Below are 20,044 nucleotides of genomic sequence, written 5' to 3' on the forward strand. Positions count from 1 at the left end.
GTACCTATAAGTCATGATTCCTAAAATGTTCTTACCTCAGCCCTAACCATGGTGGGGTTTGGGTACCTATAAGTCCTGATTCCTAAAATGTTCTTACCTCAGCCCTAACCATGGTGGGGTTTAGTAATCTATTTTATGTTTGCTTTAAGTTCAATACGTTAATTTAGCTGTGTAGTTGTGCCACGGTTTAACAAAATAAAAAGTTTGCGGAACGCTGGCTCAGTTGGAACTGACCTTAAGTTGCCTCTTTATTTTTTTAATAAAACAGCTGCATTTTAACTTTTATCTTTACAGATCGTCCAGATCTTATGGAGAAAGAGAGAATAGAAGACATTCAGAGGCCAATGGTAATGACGTTGCAGAACTTATGTAAAATTACGCATCCAGATGACAAGCTCCTGTTTGCAAAGTTGATCATGAAATTGACAGATGTTCGAGAAGTGGTTACACGGCACATCAGTGATATTATGCAGATGAAACTTCCAGACAATCAATTTGAACAAATTTTCCCACTCATCAATGAAATATTTAGTCTTTGATCGCTCAAATACATATATTACGCTTTCACTTATCTTTCTTTAAAGTAAAAACCAGATTTGTGTTTTCATTTATTTATTTAGGCCAAAACAATTTGTTAAGAGTCAACCTCTGAATAAATTTCAGGGGTGGGAGGGTTTTTTTTTTTGGGGAGGGGGGTCTTGTTTTTCTTGACGTACTATAGGTACTTGACATTGATTTATGCTACCATTTGAAATAAATTTACACCGACTTTTTAAAACATAAACAACTGAATCACTAATACATTTTTAACTTCAAGAAAATGTTTGGGATAATGAAATGTTATGATTTGATCATAATATTTTTTTTTCTTGTTTGTCATTTTCAAAAAATTACAAAAAAAAACAGAGGTGGCTCGGAAATCAAGGGAGGGTGATGACACTTAACAAGTACATATAGATTTCTGGCCTTATTTTTTTTTTTTTTAAATAATGGAAAATTTGTTGAAATATTTCACAGGATTCAATTCTGGTTAGCTACTGTACAATTTATGAAAGAGAAGGATTCTTTCAATATAAAACTAAAAACAATGTTATTACCATGAATTGATTGTTTTTTTATGGTATGCTAAATGAAAAATAGTTCTGTACCATAAAAAACAAATATTATACTATAAAACATTAGCAGTAACCTATAGTATTTATTTGCTGTATTTATTACTAATGAACTACTCCTTCAAATTCCATTCTGCAAATGACTTTAACATCTTAAAACACAATTGTGGATTATTTGGTATTCATGTTTATTATTTGATTCTCCTACATACATTACAACCGTCCATGCAAGTTTAAATTTGGATTACTATATTTATTTGCACTGCAACAAATAAATTATTATTAAGAATGAAATGCAGAAGAATATCCAACCAATACTATTGGCTACTTGTTGTTTATTATATGGATATATTTTAATAATTATAGATACATTTAATACACCATTGAACGTGCAGTCAAAATAGTAAACTATTTCAGCACAAATCAACAATGAATTTAATCTGTTTTGACTCATAATTCTCATAAATTTGATTACATTATTTTGTACATCAGAGTATTATCTAAGCAAAACACAAAGGTTTTACATACATGTACTATATACTTTGTATGTTTCCATTCTGAAATATTTTTGTGAATTTTGTTTACATCCCACCAAGAATAAAGTATTGAAATGAAATATATTTTATTTCATAGATATGCTATTTCAAAATTTGAACAACATTTGCATTTTTTAAAGAAATATTCTTTACCATGTAATTATTAATTTCTTTTCTTAAATTTATCTTTCAAGCTTGATCTAATTTGCCTAATGTAAGTGATAATGATAAATAGATAAGCACCCATGATGTTGTATAATATACAAATATGCAGTCTTCAATGAATACAAAATGTTTATTGATTTCTGTTGACACCAACACATTCACTTGTTCCACTTTGGAATAGATATTTTACTTTTATATTTATATTATGTATATTTACCATAAGCATATGTTTTTATTTGCAGAATTTGTTTCCAAATTTTATTAATTTCGTCCTGACCAATCAGTTGGATAATTTGCAGGTTTTTATTTTAGATTGTCTATATTTCTATTTATTGTAGCTTCTATGATAATTCTTGCAAGAGATCTCTTCTGTTGAAATGTGCAATGGGTTTGATTCAATATTTTCACAAACATAGATTAGCTTTGAATTAATTGTAGCAGGTGGAATTAACTTAATGATTCTGGTCTGCAAATCAAAGAACATTCTCGTACGCTAATGTTGAAAAGGAACTGAAAGTAACTCAACTGGTCGATGTAAGCGCTCTTGCTCAACTAGTTCCTTTCAGTTGAGATGAGATGAGTTTTGTGTCGATGTAAGCGTACATTTAGAATTACAGTTGTGTGTACATATTTTGAAACCCATGGATTTTATGGAGATTTGAATTATATATAAAAAATATATCAATTTATATAAACTGTGTGTTGTTTTGTTTTTATTTTCAGGTGCCATTTAAATGTTTATAGCAAAAGGCTACACAGCCTAACTTTCTTAGTGTTTACCTGTTTTACAACAATAATTGTTAGTAATTGCTTGGAAATGCTGATATAACGTTCCGCCAATTTGTTTAGAGAGAATTGTGAAATGCTTAGCATATTATAAAAAATAGCACAATTATCAAAGTAGTAATCAACAGTATTATTCACTATTTTTAAAATATAGATATAGCCTTTACTCTTGTCATTGCTGGTATACATATTTAGCAAAAGAAGTGTTCCTGTTTAAATAATTAATTCAATTTTAATGTAATGCTGCCTGCTAGTAAAAATGATTGAATCATCTTTAGCAAATCTAGTTAAGAATTGCAAGCAATTGAAACTGAAATTCATGATTGCATGTGTACCATAGTCACGCAATTTAGTACAATTGATTTTTGTCAGTTTGCCCAAACAGTAAAAATATTTAAATTGGTTTAATGACAACTAAACACAGGTGTATCTAAACATATTTTTGCATACTACCACAGGTGTAGTATGTGTCATTCATTTAAATAATGAGATGAAACTGTGTCAGCTTGTTTAACTACCTTACTTCAGTATCTGTTGATGCCATCATTGGTTGTGAATCATACAGACTTAGTATTTCACATGTATCATGTATTGCTATGTAACCACATACAAATAATTGTAGCTATATATTGTAATCAATAGAAGGCATTATGATCACAATATCTGTATTTTTGTGCATTTAAACAATTTTTCAGAATATTATGTTATAAAACAAATGATAAATGACGGTTCACCACTGATTTTATACAGTAGTTTAAATTAAATTGTATACCATATAGCTATTGTATGCTGAAATTTCATTAATTGAATCTAGATGCATTGTACAATCAATATGTTGTATTTCAAATGTAAATGATCACTTAGTCTTCTTTCTGGTCCCTATTTTCCTTTCATGTTATGTTGTTAACATGATAGTTTTATTTCAATACATAAAAACAAATTTGAATGTTATCTGTTCAATTGTACGGTAACATGGCACTGTGTAGAGGTTTTTTATTAGATTCCTAGGTATCACTTTCGTTTATTAAAAATGCATATTATATTTCTAAGTTTAAAAGCTAGCTATAGTATCGATGTGTAACTTGTTTTGTATCATCAATTTGGTTAATTATTTTTAATTCATGATCATAATATTGTACCTATCTGCTTGCCTGTATATTATGCCAGATTGTTCTTCATTATTGACTTTTAATCGCAAATGAAGGTTTATAAAACGCAAATTGGCCCGCATTGTGGCAAAGTTCCCGGTGCCTTATATATAGCTGAAATGTCTGAAAATAGTGTTGTACAGGCGTAGGTGTGCATGCCCTAGGCTTCCAATTGCCTCGGGTTAAACTTACTACTTGTTTTATGTAATAAAAAAAAAGGTTATGTTATTGATGTACAGTAATTATAAAAAACACATCATGAGCATTAAAATGTTCTATTTCTTTGCATGAAATACAAACTTGTTTACTCTTATTCAATTAGTTGTAATAATGAATGTACATAAGACATAAGATTTACAACATCAAAGTGCAACTTCATTTTCACATTATTTGTTGGCCTACTAGACCACCTACAAGATAAGATAAGATAAGATAACTTTTATTGATCCTCAAAAAGGAAATTCATTGCTCGTCATAATAACAAAGAAAACACTATAAAAACAAATATAGCATAAAACCATTCATATAAAAACATCTAAAAAATTACAATATAAAATTATCTTCTTGACTTCCTGTTGTACTGGATGATACCGGAGGGAATAAAGGATTTAGCAAATCGATTTGTTTTCACACTGAGGAGCCTCAATCTACCACTTGGATTAAGTTGGTCTATGATCACTTTGTGGAGAGGATGAGAGGCATCCGACTCAATGCGTTCGAAATCTTTCTGGAGGTGTTCTAGGTGCACATCGGTAAAGGAAGGCAGTTCCAGACCAATCATTTTACCAGCCCGACGGATGAAAGTTTCAAGGCGTCCTTTATTCCCTCCGGTAACATTACCAGCCCAACAGGAGAGGCAATACGTCCAAACACTACATATAACGGATCTATAGAACGAAAGTAACATCAAATCACAGGAGTTAAATTTATATAAAGTTCTCATACAATACATTCTGGGACTTAATTTTTTGCTGATGAAGTCTATATGGTCTCCCCAACTCAGTTTATCATTGAAAACAATTCCTAGATACTTGTACTGGTCAACAATTTCAATTTCTTTACCTTGAAAATTAAATTTATGTTTAGTCCTAAAATCAATGATCATCTCCTTTGTTTTTGATGCATTTATTTGGAGATAATTATCGTCACAAAATTTAACAAATCTTTGTATTTCGCTACGATAATTTTCATCATTGTTTGAAACTATGAGACCAATAGTACTAGTGTCATCAGCGAATTTAACAACGGGGCAAAGCTCATCATTTAAAGATCTGTAATCCGCCGTATACAAGGAATATAATTTAGGTGCGTTGACAGTACCCTGAGGAACACCGGTGTCAGAGGTTACGATTTCTGACTTAACACCATTAATATTAACAAATTGTTTTCTATCACAAATGAAATTTAAAACTAAACGAACAATCGGACGGGGAAACTCCATATTCAACATTTTGTCTGCTAAGATATGGGGTTGTATGGTATATTAAACGCAGATTGAAAATCAAAATACATAATACGTGCCGAGTGGCCTTTCTTTACATTATCTAGATGTGAATACAATTTATGTAATTTAAAATAAATCGCATCACTGGTACTACAGAGTGATCGGTAAGCAAATTGCAACGGGTCTAACACTTTTTCAGCATAAGGTTGCATAATTTTTAAAATAATACGTTCCAATATTTTCATCGCGACAGACGTGAGTGCAGCGGGTCTCAAATCATTCATGCTGTTAATCTTAGGTTTCTTAGGTACCGGTATTATGCATGAAAGTTTCCAAATATCCGGGAACGCATGATAAGAAAGACACATATTGAAAATAAATGTAAATATACCATCAAGGTGAGGAGAGCAGACCTTAAGTACTCGTGGTGGGATTCTATCCGGCCCAGCAGCCTTCGATGAATTGAGTTTCATGAATTTGTTATGTACATCAGAAATGCTTATACTAAATTTGGGATCATCTTCAGTCACCCGACACAAGCTAAATAGAGCCTCTCTTTCTTTTTTAAAATCATGAACATTAAAACGGTTATAAAATTCATTTAACTCATTAACATATTGCACAGTAACATTCGGAATCGAGGTGGGTGTATTACCACCGTTTGTGTAACCACTCATAAGTTTCATACCCTGCCAAACTTGTTTCATATTATTAGACCTGAAGTTATGTTCAACTTTTTTCCTATAAATGTTCTTCTGTTTCATTATTTCAGATTTAATCTCTCTAGTCAATATTTTCATACGATTAGAGTCGCCCATCTTAAAGGCTTTACGTTTCTCACACAACAGTAATTTAACGCCTTTCGTGATCCATGGCTTGTTGTTAGGGTAGATTTTCACTTTTTTAACTGGAACGCATTTATCAATACAAAAGTTTATGTACGAGCTCACTGCATAAGTAATACTATTCAAATCTTCATCCTCCGTAAAAATATCCCAATCGGTAGATTCAAATTCCGCTATCAGGGCTTCCTCGGCTTCAGGAGACCATTTACGTACATTAATAATTTTTGGTTGGCATGTCTTATTTAACGGGCGATATTTAGGACTGAGTAAAATCAAATTATGATCAGATTTGCCCAAGTTCGGTAGTGGGGTCGAAATATAGGCATCCTTCACACTAGAGTAGCATAAATCAAGAATCGCGTTGTCCCTCGTTTTACATGTAACATGCTGATAATAAGTGGCCGTTGTTTTCTTGAGCTTGCATCTGTTGAAATCGCCATTGATAATTACAAGCGCCTCAGGGTGACTACACTCAATACCTTCGATAATTTCTGCGATCTCATTTATAGCAGGCTTTTCAAGCTTTTTGTTAGGTATGTATACCATAACATTGATAACATGCGAGAACTCTCTCGGAAGATAGTAGGGGCGAATACCAACAACCAGCACTTCCGAGTGTGGCGAACATTTATGAAGCTTAAGCGTAGAGTTATTTGGATGACAGTATTTCTCATTAATGTAGAGGCAAAGACCACCACCGCCATCTTTGTTCGCTTCGGCTGTACAATTCAATACATCAGACACATGAAATAATAATACAATACTGTATTATTAAATTGACAATATATACCTATTTAGGCATGTATCACCCACTAATGTAACAATCAACAAATGTAACATTAACCACTAATGTAACAATTTAATTTACCAGTAACATAACAACAACCATTTACCCACTATTTTGACCTTTTGTGAAAAGATTTTTGTAAATTGGAAATCTCTGTGTTGTTGTGGAACTTTTTCTGGTATCATGTCTGATTGCAGACGTTGATGATCTTTGTTCTCCAGAGTTCCTCTGATATGCAGTTTGAATGAAATTGCTGTTGCTGAGCTGAGTGTTATTGATAGTTAATTATTTTTAATTCACAATATTTTACCTCCTATCTGCTTGATGCCTGTATACTATGCCAAGAAGGGTTTTAGACTTTTAATACGTAATATAATGTGTTGGTTAAAACATTAGAGAATTAATTAATGGACAGAGAGACACTCGGACAAACAGATGATCACGCAAACAAAAAATAGGCTGAAGATTAAAATTTAAAGATTGATATTCAAGCTCAAGTTAAGACCAATTGAAGGACACAACCCAAGAGTTGAAGATTTTAGTTTAGTTTAAAGGACAACTTTACCGAGAACCATATTTTGACAACGTATTAGGTATGTACATATGATTTTACAACAATTGCGAGATTTACGACATCGCCGCGCAACCTCGCCCTAGAGCCGGCCGTGTCGATGTCGTCGCCGTAAATTGTTGTGACGTCAGTGTGTGCTTAGCAAAATTTAAGAGAGTAGCTAGAAACATGACGTATGATGCTTTGGAATCATTCAAACATATCGCACTCAAAACTTTTTTTTGGTGAATAAAGACGATGATGATTGTATTTATTTATTTATTTCAACAATATTGCACTATGGTTGGTAATCCACCGGCCTAACTCTTGTATTCAAATACGATGGTGACTAAATTATAAAAGTTTATGAAGTTAGGCGTTCATAAACGGCGGACATAATTTATCAGACCGACTAGATATCTGGTTAGTAGTGTAGCTAGCCTAGGATGCTAGGCATCTATAGGCGCCCTACCTAGTACTAGTGTTATAAGTTCTTTGGTACTAGTATTAGGCATATCTAGTATTATACCATGGAGTAAATTTTTACTCCATGATTATACCAACATCAGCACAAACCGACGACTCGTCGCGTCGCGTGTGTCACCATCCACACACCACACACAAAAAGGAGGAGAGGAAAGTTTTGAGTGCGATATGGTTGAGTGATTCCACACGTCATCACATACGTCATACTGCTGCCACACACGTAGTCAAGACCAAGGTAGATTTTGCTAAGCACACTAATCTTGACGTCACATTAATTTACGGCGACGGCGGCTGTACGGCGAGCGTACGTGCGCGGTGATATCGAAAATCTCACAATTGTTCTGAAATCATATAGAATACATTGTCAAAATATGGTTCTCGGTAAAGTTGTCCTTTAATTTTCAACACCATTTATTTGTCCAACAGTAGGGAGTTGGCGGACAGACAAAAAAAACTGAACTCGACTCCTACATTTTACACTTTCAAAATAAAAAATTTGACAAAAAAATTTTCCACATTCATGACAGAAATATTAATTATTTCTGCACCCGCGCCCTCTGGCGGTGGTGGTTAGCGCTCTATACGTTGATGATGAGCTGAGGATCGGACCGTTTGACCCTCATGAATATGCAAATTACCTCTGCTTATGTATATAATTACCTTGAGTGTTTACTTTACTTTCCATCCTTCTTCCGGGTACAGAGTACCTGGTACGCGGCATTATTATAATAAGTGGTGTTTTGGCCAATGCACGTTGATTTAGACAGGTAGGTGATATTAGTACTAGTAGGTACCGTGCTTTAGTTTCAGGTAAGACTAAAGCGGCGCTAATGCAGTTTCGTACCCACCCCTTAAAATTACTCAAAATCTTCATCCAACCTACTCACGAGTTGTCTACAACACCCTGCAATCATAAAATTGTAAAAAATCGAACATTTTTTATTTCAAACTATTTTTAATCAATTAATACTGAGCACCCTTCGGAAATACATCGCCAGCTTAGCTTCGCGAAAATCATCGCTAGGCCTGCCGATAAAAGTACGGAGGCCTCATAGGGCATTAACTCTATTAATAGAGTAAACAGTTGCTTTCTATAGAGGGCGTAGTTATTAATGTTTAATGCACGCACCAAATTAGTCTGGGTTCCAGACGGAGTTTTTATTTGTCTTAATATTAGTTAAAAGATAAATATTTTGGCACAGATGGCGTTTCATACGTATACTACTTGATTTTGGATACTCCGTCTGGGGAAACACGCACAAGTCACGTGGTTTGACACCAAGAATTCTTGGTGCATACGATTATCCGGTTGACTAGTTTCAGCTGCATGCGATTGGCTACTCACTCGTACACCGTGTAAATATTCATATTTCAGAATTTTAAAGACTCAACAACTAAGATGATGCGCATGCGCTATGTTACGTTTAGACAATGTGTACTTGGGTACATTTATGAAAGTTCTGAAGGCTAGAAATTATTTTATATGCCTAGTACTAGTAGTCTGGTCTGGTAAACATTTGATGGGATCTTTGAAACATGAAAACTCGTCTTGATATATGATAGGCTAGCTTCTCCGCAAATCAAACATTGAATGGATCATTTATTACGCGGAGATAATTTTGATTTAATTCCCACCGAGACCCCGTCCTGTTCTGTGTGGTGGTGTAGCCCTGTTGTGTGCCGGTGGTATGTAATGTAAGCCTACTTCATTGGCGTTTTATTTGGCAGGTCATACACGCGAGTTGAGTAGGACCTACGAAAGAGGCCTAGGCCAAGGACTAAACAATTAATAAACAAAACAACTTGGCATTACTATTTTATATTTCAACAGTCTCGATCGTACATTAAGCACTGGTAGGCCTACGTACTCGATCTCTTTCATTTTTAAACAAAATGATCATTGGTTGATTCGAAATCCATATTTACATACCGCCCGCCCCATATAGCCAAATACGGTATGATAACCTACGTCATTCTTATCGTATGTTTGCGGTCTGCAAATCGATTTCTATACGTGTTTCACAAGTCTGTATTTTCAGAAATAAAAACAAATAAATAAAAAAAAAAGATAATATACAGACTTGGGGCAAGTCTAGCACCAAATATAATTTTCATTATTTCCGACATTCGTTTCGTATTTTTAATAAAGAAATACTATACAATTGCTGTATTCATCATTGTGGGTGTCATGTTTTTAATTTGTTCTTTCATTTTACTAGTATAATTTCACACAGAAAAGAAGATAAATATGGAACTGCTGACTCTTGAAGATATAAGTTTGACCAATTTTCCTCTGTTTTAGTTTATTTTACATTATGGTTTGTAGGTCAAATAAATAAATGAAATGAATAAAAAGAATTACAGTACTTCATTCCTGAGTTACATTGTTAATGTTATAACACAATAATCAAGCTATGACAAATTAATTGTTTTAGTAATGTTATCACTAGCTGTTAGGTCTACTAGAAACGCTAATGGTTTCCCTGTTTTAAGATTTTATAGAAGTATATTATTGTTAATTAACATTTTTTATTCACCTATGAAAGACCTCTTCAAATACATGGAAATAGGAAATGCAACAAAAACAGAAAGATATAATTTATTGAAATGTAATGTACAGTAATACAATAATTATAATAAAAATGTTTTCCATCAATTAATTACTAGAATTTATTTTACTTCTGCTGACACTGAATACATCATTTCATGTCTTCCATTTCTTCTTTTTTATCTTCTTTCCTGTTGTGTTTATTAAAATAAAATCAAATAAAACATTAAATAATGAAGCAACTATTCATTAACTTAAAATCCGTTTCACGAGGAACATGTAAAAAATATTTTATTATCGCCATAATATGACCATAACAGCGTCCTCTATATATCGATGCCCTATGAGGCCTCCGTACTTTCATCGGCAGGCCTAGCGCTGATTTTCGCGAAGCTAAGCTGGCGATGGATTTCTGAAGGATGCTCAATTATTAATTGATTAAAAATAGTTATAAATAAGAAATTATCGATATTTTAACATTTTATGCTTGCTGAATGTTGTAGACAACTCGTGAGTAGGTTAGATGAAGTATTGAAACCATTTCGAGTAATTTTAAGGGGTGGGTACGAAACTGCATTAGCGCCACTAAAGCCTAGGTAGGCCTATTATTTTTTTATTTTTTTTGCCCAGACAACATATAATATTTTCTAGGCTAATAAGGCCTCTCACTCCTAGACCTAGCAGTTACAAGTAATTTCGGTCGCGTTTACAGTTATTTGCGGTCGCGTTTTAAGTCGATCGCGTATATGGCATGCCGATGTACGTACCTACTATGTATATTTATGCGCGACATGATTGGTACAAATGGTAGATACTAAAAAAATCTTTTGTTTTGTGCAACTAAACCACACAATAGGCTTCCATTGATGCAACAAGGGACGGATAAATTAAATTCATCATGAATGCGATATGTTGGTGTACCCAAGGGCCAATATATCATTATTAATGTTGTGGAAAAAATATAAAATAAATATTCACTAGGGCCTATACCATATTCGAATAAACGCCCTGATGTGAATAAACGCTGTAATTTTAAAAACATGCAAAACTTACACATATCCAAAATTTCCTCCCTGATGAAATGCTGCTTCACAGTATAGTTAAAATACAATTAAGATTTTAAAATCCATATTAAAATATGTTTTTTTTTTGCAGATAAAAAATGGCATTTTATCCGACAGCAGGTCAGCAGTTCCCTATTGTGAACCCGGTAAAAAATGATTTTTTTTTCAATTTCTGCACTTATCTTTATTTACTTTATTCATTTTATTCATTTGATATATATGTCAACAAAACATGGGAAGCAACAAGAATCATAGTTTGTGGCAATTACCATAATATATTGTCATTTTTACATTTTACTATTCTATGAAGACCTACTGTCTACAAATATGGTCTAGACATACAGACCTTTCCAAAATCAAAACGTTTTTAAAGGTTCTGTGTTTGCAGGCAGGGTTATGTTGATATAAAAATAACAATTTGAAAAACGCCATTACACAGTACATAAAAAGTCAATAGTGGGATTGTTAGTTTAAGCATTTTGGAAAATGAAGGAAAATGTGTTTAAAAACATGTGCAAAATATTGTAAAATCAGTGCTTAACCACGATTGATTACATTACAACCAAATACTACACATTAATGGCAAATATTATATTTCATAAATTTCCCTGATTAACACACTTGAAAATGCTTACTTGAAAATAAATATTTCAAAGAATTGCTGATTTATGTAGAGCCTTTGAATATTTAATCCCATTCCCTGCAATGTGTACACTAGTATTTATCATTTTATAGCCTGTTCCATATATTGGCAACATTCAAGGACAAATGGTTCCCAACAAAATGATATTCATCCAAGGAGTTGTACCTCATGGAGCAGATAGGTAGGTACACTGTATTTCTTTTATTGTTTATTATCACGTAATATTTGGGCATTTTCAGCTCACCATGTAGCTGTAATTTACTGGTTTTACCATCAACTCCAAACTAAAATAAGAACACTTTTAATGTGCATCCAGTTCATATTGGTCTATTAAAGACAATTTGTGATGTTTTGTAATAATACGTACAGATACGAATTTTGAAATTGAAATAGTAGATCTAAATTTTTTAGTGCCTCAAAACATGGTATAAGTATACCACATATACCATCATTATTCTGTAATAACCCATTCGAATAAAGGTTTTACTTTTATTTGATAGATTTCATATAAACTTGCAGTGTGGTACAAGTACCAGTCCACGTGCAGATATTGCCATGCATTTTAACCCAAGATTTCAAGCCCAAAAAGTTGTGCGTAACTCCTTAGTTCGCCAAGGCTGGGGCAAGGAAGAAAATCATGGAAGCTATTTTCCATTTGCTCATGGACAACACTTTCAAGTTATTATCTTATGTGAGCCACACCAATTTAAGGTAATGTATCTTTATACAGTAGTATATCGTATAGATATTCAGGGCTCGATTTATCTTTTTCATGTTGCTAGCCCACTGGGCTAGTTCACTGTAGATTTCACTAGCCCATACATTATTTTACTAGCCCACTCTTATTATCGCACCGTGATAGCAGGGCCGCCATATAAATGAATTCAGGCATTTTGTACAATAGAGGGCGCACTAATCTAAACGCTCGAGAATTGCTACACATTTACATACAAACTGTATTAAACTATTATTGCATGAAAAATTACACAAAATTGTATTTCTTTATTGTTCACATCCCGGTTCACATAAAAATTAACTGGCGCTACTGCAGTTTCACACCACACCGTTATATCTTCGATTTCTCACCTAAATTTTTCTTTTTCACACTCACAACATAATATTATGTAACATGTTTATACGATTCGACCACTTACGAAGTAATTTTTTTTAAATAACAATACTTTTCAAAACATTTTAAACAATACTGAACTCGATGTCAACACACTGCGAAATGTTCGCCATCTTATATTTATCACTTAATTGCCAGAATGTATGCTTCATTTTCCCCAAAAAATGTAGAAACTATAGAGGCCAGTGTAATAAAATCCGATTACACATATATAGGCCTAGGCCTATTTAGTTTTGAAAGGCAAGAAATATTTTCAGCTGGCGAAAGAGAGGTTTAATTAATATTTCATTATTAATATTAGTATTATTATTCATGTTAATAGGTCCTATCAATGTTTTATGTAGACTCATATCGTCGCCGTTTTGATATGTACAGTGAGCTAGCTGGTTCTTTATAAAAACCACTCTTTGCAGTTTAAAAATAAAAACAGAAAATAAAACATGCATTGATTTATGGCAATTTTCTGATTCTAAAATGGCCACAGTTCGATCGAGGAAATAGAGCTGTTTTGAAAGGCATTTTTTATTGTGATAAAGGTAAATATAACGGTGGCTAAATCATGGAAACATGTTACATAATGGCCCAAAATTGTATGATGTGGGTGTGAGAAAAAAATTAAGCGATAAATCGAAGATTTAACAGTGTGGTGCGAAACTGCAGTAGCGCCAATTAACTTTGCGTTGCGACGCATAGTCTATTTCATGCTCAACATATTCACAGAATCGATTTATTGAGGTCTTTTTGTTGTTGGGCTTCAACCTAGCCAAGAAAACTAATTAGATTCTGTCTACCTTAGGCTAGAGGCCTAGGCCTAGAGCCTATTATTTTAGTACTACTAAAATAATAGGCTCTAGGGAGTATTAGTAGGGTAGCTAGGATAGACCTACCTACTAGATCGCATTGGAGCACCTGGCCTACTGTACCAAAATGGTACTATAGGCCTAGCTAGGCCTAGGTAGTATCTAGCTAGGCCTAGCTGCTGCTGAGCAGCCATCACGATGCCAAACGATGGCTTTTGATTCTATCTAGGCCTCCTACGCATATTATAAAATATGGCCTCCATGGCCTACCTACGGGATATGACCGATTGGGCCGCCGACAAGTTGAGCCGCCGGTGATTTCTATCAGGTTTCTATGAAACGCCCAGTGCATGCGTCTTTTACGACATTTCGCGTAGTGATTAGGATGGTGTCCTAGTACATAAGTTCATGGTCTTGGTTTATTGTGTCATGAAAATAAATAATATATAGGCTTAATTACATATTACAATTAACAACACAGCAAAGGAAAGTAGTAATATTTAATTGTTTTTAATCTTTCGAGGAAAAAATTCAGTGCACTCATAATTGTTCTCGCGTGTAGGCCTACCACGTAAAGTCACGTTGTCTCTCAGGACTAATTAATGGGGTATTAACATTCTTCGAATGAGGTTAAATAAATATTATTTTTTATTTACTAATCTTTTAATATCATATTTTATTGAATTTTACAATGTTAATACACAAAATATTTTACTAAAAAACGTGATTTTATGTAATTATTTTACCGAAAAATGGAGTAGGCCTAGTTCATACAACTGCCGACTGAGAGGCAACATGTTTACGTCATTTTTGGCTAAAAACGATCACTTTCGGTGATGTTTTTTAATATTTTGGAATCTACAAGCCAGATTTTCATAATTATTAATTATAATATTTAATAATATATATACTAAAAACCATGATATATACATGGAGCTATAATTATAATCTAATTTTATAGCTCCATGATATATAAACTTTTGAATGTACATCGTTATCTCTAATATAAATAGAACGAGCACCGGCGAAAGTTAGCATTTGGCGTTCCATAGAAAATAACGTTTTTCTGGCGGCGGCTCAACTTGTCGGCGGCTCAACTTGGCCTAATCCCTACCTACAGGGATAGAGCCAGCCACCCGGCCCTACAAAATATCCCTAGCTTTGATCTGTGATGACAACCAGGCCTGATGACAAGACTAGACAAATTATTTTTAACATTGGCAAAATTCTACTACATTTGGCCAATCACAGTTCGTTATTTATGGTCATATTTTTGTGACATGTTTGACCTGATAATGAAGCTCCGCCTACTTCACAATAACCTGGGTGACAAAAACATAAATGGCCAATCATAATTCGGGAAATTTGTTTGATTATGAGAGGCTCCGCCTACATCATCACTTGTTATGGCCACAGCAGCAGCGCGCCAGTGGTTTTTTTTTTATGATGTTGCCAAGACATATATGTCTTTTATGCTGGAGTTATTTTTATGAGGTCATTTCGTCCCAATTTCGAGTTCCCACAACCTACTAGCCATCCGGGCTTAAAGGAAGATACTTTAGGTAGCCCGGAGCTGTTTTTACTAGCCATTGTACGCCGGGCTAGCACTAAATCGAGCCCTGATATTGTTAGCTGCTTTTTATTACAGTATATGTATCTATCAATTTTGGAGAAGAAACATAAAGCCCATACTAAAATTCATCCACATTAGTAGTGGATTTATACCTACATGATTGTGTAGGTGGTACTGAATAAAATAGTATTATGCTATGTCATGATAACTATTAATTGAAATAATCTAATACTGGTATTATATAAAAGTTAGTGTATGATTTTCAGGTTGCAGTGAATGGACAGCATTTTGTTGAATACAAACACAGAATTGAACAACTAAACCGTATCAATACACTTGCTGTTGATGGCAAAGTACAGCTTTATTCAATCAGATACAGTGGTGGTGAGCCGCAGGTAAGCATACAAATGTTTATCACTATGTTTACATATCAAACTTGCTTTATTGTGATAAGCAACTATATAAAGAAGCCAAAGTAAACAGTTTCAATTTTAATCAAGCAAACTAATGTATCTGTGTTTTTTTAGGTTGCAGGAGGACCAATTTTTAATCCTGTAAGTTTCTCAAAAATATTGATAAGTAATTCATATGTAATGATGATAATTTATATAATAATAACTCATCAGGGAAGAAGGCATCATAGATTAAAGTATGTTTTGCAATATACACTACACTAAGGAATAACCTATAGTGCTATCGTACATGGCATACAACTCCACCAGATTAGTGTATGATTTTGACCCATGTACCTACATTTTCGAATCTCATCCAACGATTCTTCTTCAGCCCTAATAGGCTACCTTAATGCTTTTAATTATACATTATATAGCTACTACATTAATACTTGCCTGTATTTTAATTTTGTACCTTCTTTCCTCTACTAGCCGGTACCATTTACTGGAGGTATCCAAGGAGCAATGACACCAGGTCGCCTTGTGTTTGTTTCTGGCATTGTGAAACCTGGTGCAGATAGGTTAGTTATAGCATTCTGGAAAACTGAAAATAACTTTTAAATCTGAAATATTGTGTCTACTTTGATCAAATCAATAAAAAAAATTAGATGCCTATTTAAACTTCATATTCGTAACAAATCAGACACATAGGACCTTTTAAAGCCTAGAATTCTAAGGCTTTGTATGAATTTGTCAAAGCCGAAATGCAGATTAAAGCTACAGTTCCACAAAAAATATCACTGAAGATGCCATTTCAATTTGAGTAACAATTATTAAAATATTTAAATTAAATGTGTTTTATTTATTAGGTTCCATATAAACTTGCAGTGTGGTCCAGAGGGTAGAGGCCCTCGTCCAAATATTGCTCTTCATTTCAACCCTCGTTTTAAAGCTCGTACAATTGTTGTCAATGCCCTTTCAAACCAGAAGTGGGGAGGAGAAGAAAAACATGCTCAATTCTTTCCATTTATTGAAAATGGATTCTTTGAGGTATTTCTTTATTTATGTTTTAAGTTAGAGTTTTATAGTATTTCTATTTATTCTATTCATCCATTGCAATTTTGGCTGTGACACTTTTAGTAAAGGGAAGTTATTTCTGTTTGTTTTATTTATGTTTTTGTTATGCTCCTCATTTAGTATAATGTAATAAGAGTTTAATTTTTTTAGGTGATCATCTTATGCCAGAATGATGCTTTTCGTGTAGCTGTGAATGGTCAGCATCTCTTGGAATTTAAGCATAGAATTCCATTCCACACTGTGAACACTTTGATGGTAGCTGGAGCTGTTACTGTCACTCAAATCAGATTCCAGTAATTTGGCAGAAAAAACTGCACATTATTTTAGAGTATTCTTGATTTTTGTAGCTTTAAAGCAGCATATGTTAATATAGTGATAGTTTTATAATTAGAGTGCAACTCTATAATGTTGATTTTTATGTGATTATAATTTTTAAAATGTAATTTTATGAAGATATATATTGTTATTGTATATTCAAATTCTCTTTATTACCTGTATAATACATATAACAACTAAATACTAACAACCTACATATCAACAAAAGCAATTGAAAGAATTGTAGACAGGTTTAATTTTTCATTCCATATGTTCCATTCCAATCATTTTGATTTTTTTTAAATATTTGATACATTTTATAAAACAAAAAATAACCAAGCAATCAATTATTGTTTAGTTAAACTTGTAATACTATGGAGTAGATAATAATTTTTAAGAATAATGTGGCATTACATATTATTACTAAGGCCTAGGAATGTTGTTCGGCTGTGCTGTTGACATAATTCAAAGTAGGTGTGTTATAAAACAAATAATTTCATGAGGTGAAAGATGAAATGTCATATTATGTTTTCACTTGGCTTTGTACCTCAGGAAAATATATTTTGTTTTGCATTCATGAAGTTATTTGCCCTATTGCACTCATAAACATTAATTATTTGTATACTAGACTAAATAGTAATTTGTATAACTTTACTAATAATAGTCTGATCATGGTATGTTTGAATAAATAAATGAGTACAGTACACAGAATTCTATAGATTGGAACAAAGCTATGGTCTTATTTATAAGGAGAGGTTTTTTAACCTTAATCAAGAACTCTCTGTTATATATATATATACAATTATGATTTTAAGCCTGATTTAGGGATTTCCATGGTTATAAGCTTGTGGGAATTTACATGATTTAAGCCTGATTTAAGGATTTCCATAGTTATAAGCTTGTGGGAATTTACATGATTTAAGCCTGATTTAGGGATTTCCATGGTTATAAGCTTGTGGGAATTTACATGATTTAAGCCTGATTTAGGGATTTCCATGGTTATAAGCTTGTGGGAATTTAAATGATTTAAGCCTGATTTAGAGATTTCCATGGTTATAAGCTTCTGGGAATTTACATGATTTAAGCCTTTGGGAATTTCCAAAGTTTAATTTGTTCTTTTCTCTTGATATTTCTTTCAACTTCCATTAAAAAAAACTTTCTTTGCTTTATGGAAACTTGTCACTAACAATTACACCCCAACCTGCATTCATAATAAATATAGTGCAAAGTGTTTCCTCAAAATACCAGTTTAAACATTTTGGTAAATATATGCCTAATACAGGTCAAATTAGCAATTGATGTGACGGTAGCTATATCTTGTATGTTAAAAACGGTTCTAGGACACCTACCCCCTAGACAGTTAACCCCGGATGTTTACCACCCGGACAACTACCCCCTTAGGACAACTACCCGGACAATACAGGGGGAGTATTGTGTCAGAGGTAGTTGTCCGCGGAGTAATTACCCGGGGGAAGGGGGGTAATTGTCCGGGGGTGATTGTTCCTAGGGGTAATTGTTCCTAGGGGTAGTTGTCCTAAGGGGGTTGTTGTCCTAAGGGGGTTGTTGTCCTAAGGGGGTTGTTGTCCTAAGTGGGTTGTTGTCCTAAGTGGGTAGTTGTCCGGGGATATTTGTCCTAAAGGGTTAGTTGTCCTAAGGGGGTAGTTGTCCAGGTGGTGGTTGTCCGGGGGTAAATGTCCAGGGGGTGAATATCCGGATACGGTTAAAAACTAATGAGGTAGACTTTGCCATGCACTTGTGACGTCACAGCAATTTACGGCGACGGCAGTACGGCGAGCACGTGTCGTGTTGCGATATCCTAAATCTCGCGATTGTTCTGAAATCATACATCCCTAATTAATAAGTGGTTAAAATATGTTGGCCTTTAAATATTAGATTAGATTATTTTTGGGGCCCAAAACCACCATCGAATTTTTCAACGTGGTGGCGCCCTTTCCAAGGGTGTCACGAAACCTAAGACCATGAAAGCGAAGACCCCCTAAGACCACGAAAGCTAAGACCCAAGACCTAAGATTACAAATATTTATCTTTCGCACCTGCCTTGTATTTTAACTCCCAACATTTATTCTGAATACCACACCTAAGAATTGGCACTTTCATGAAAAAGAATCACATAAAAAGTAACAAATACATTTTTAAATTGATGATTTTACAGACGTTTTTCTCGAACACAAAATGACTAGCCTACAGTACAGTAGGCCTACCCCATGGGCCATGTTCAATGTTTTTGTTTCTATGGAACGTCAAAAGAGCAAAAATTATATAGAGGGCTGAAAACTCTGCGGAGTCCATCTACAGTGTGGATGGAACAATGTAAATTTAAAATTGTAATGATAATAGTATAATCATGCAAGTACGAAGAAATAAATACTGGCAAATAAATTTTAATTTAAAAATCATGATAAGTTTTTTTGTTTCGTTTTCTTTCTGTTTTTATACTTGTACTATTATTGTTGCTCTTTTGGCGCTCCATAGAAACAAAAACATTGAGCATGGGGAGCTCGAGGAGTTACATTACAGTATACAATGAAACACATCTGTAAAATCATCAATTTAAAGGATTTATTTATTTGTTATTATGTGTTTCTCCTTCTGAAAGTACTTATAAGTCCTAATTTTAAAGTGT

The 20,044-nt window shown here is 33.6% G+C and overlaps 2 protein-coding genes across 3 annotated transcripts in view; both read left to right on the forward strand.

The window, feature by feature from the left end:
• The window catches only part of LOC140060489 (vitamin D3 receptor B-like), a 103,697-nt gene extending 99,722 nt beyond the window's left edge, over positions 1-3,975 (forward strand). For both annotated transcript variants that reach the window (XM_072106727.1, XM_072106728.1), the window contains one exon: positions 295-3,975. In XM_072106727.1, coding sequence (XP_071962828.1) covers positions 295-539 — 245 coding nt within the window. In that variant the 3' untranslated portion in view covers positions 540-3,975. The remainder of the gene's footprint in view (positions 1-294) is intronic.
• Positions 3,976-8,461: 4,486 nt separating this feature from the next.
• On the forward strand, positions 8,462-19,810 carry LOC140060490 (galectin-4-like). Its single transcript, XM_072106729.1, has 9 exons — positions 8,462-8,626; positions 11,563-11,617; positions 12,207-12,295; positions 12,615-12,825; positions 15,883-16,011; positions 16,144-16,170; positions 16,501-16,589; positions 16,878-17,058; positions 17,236-19,810. Exons 2-9 carry the CDS (start codon positions 11,570-11,572, stop codon positions 17,380-17,382), a joined length of 921 nt encoding a protein of 306 aa, XP_071962830.1. The 5' UTR covers positions 8,462-8,626; positions 11,563-11,569; the 3' UTR covers positions 17,383-19,810.
• The last annotated feature ends 234 nt before the right edge of the window (positions 19,811-20,044 follow it).

This window comes from Antedon mediterranea, chromosome 10 (assembly GCF_964355755.1).
Source record: "Antedon mediterranea chromosome 10, ecAntMedi1.1, whole genome shotgun sequence".
Lineage (NCBI taxonomy): Eukaryota > Metazoa > Echinodermata > Crinoidea > Comatulida > Antedonidae > Antedon > Antedon mediterranea.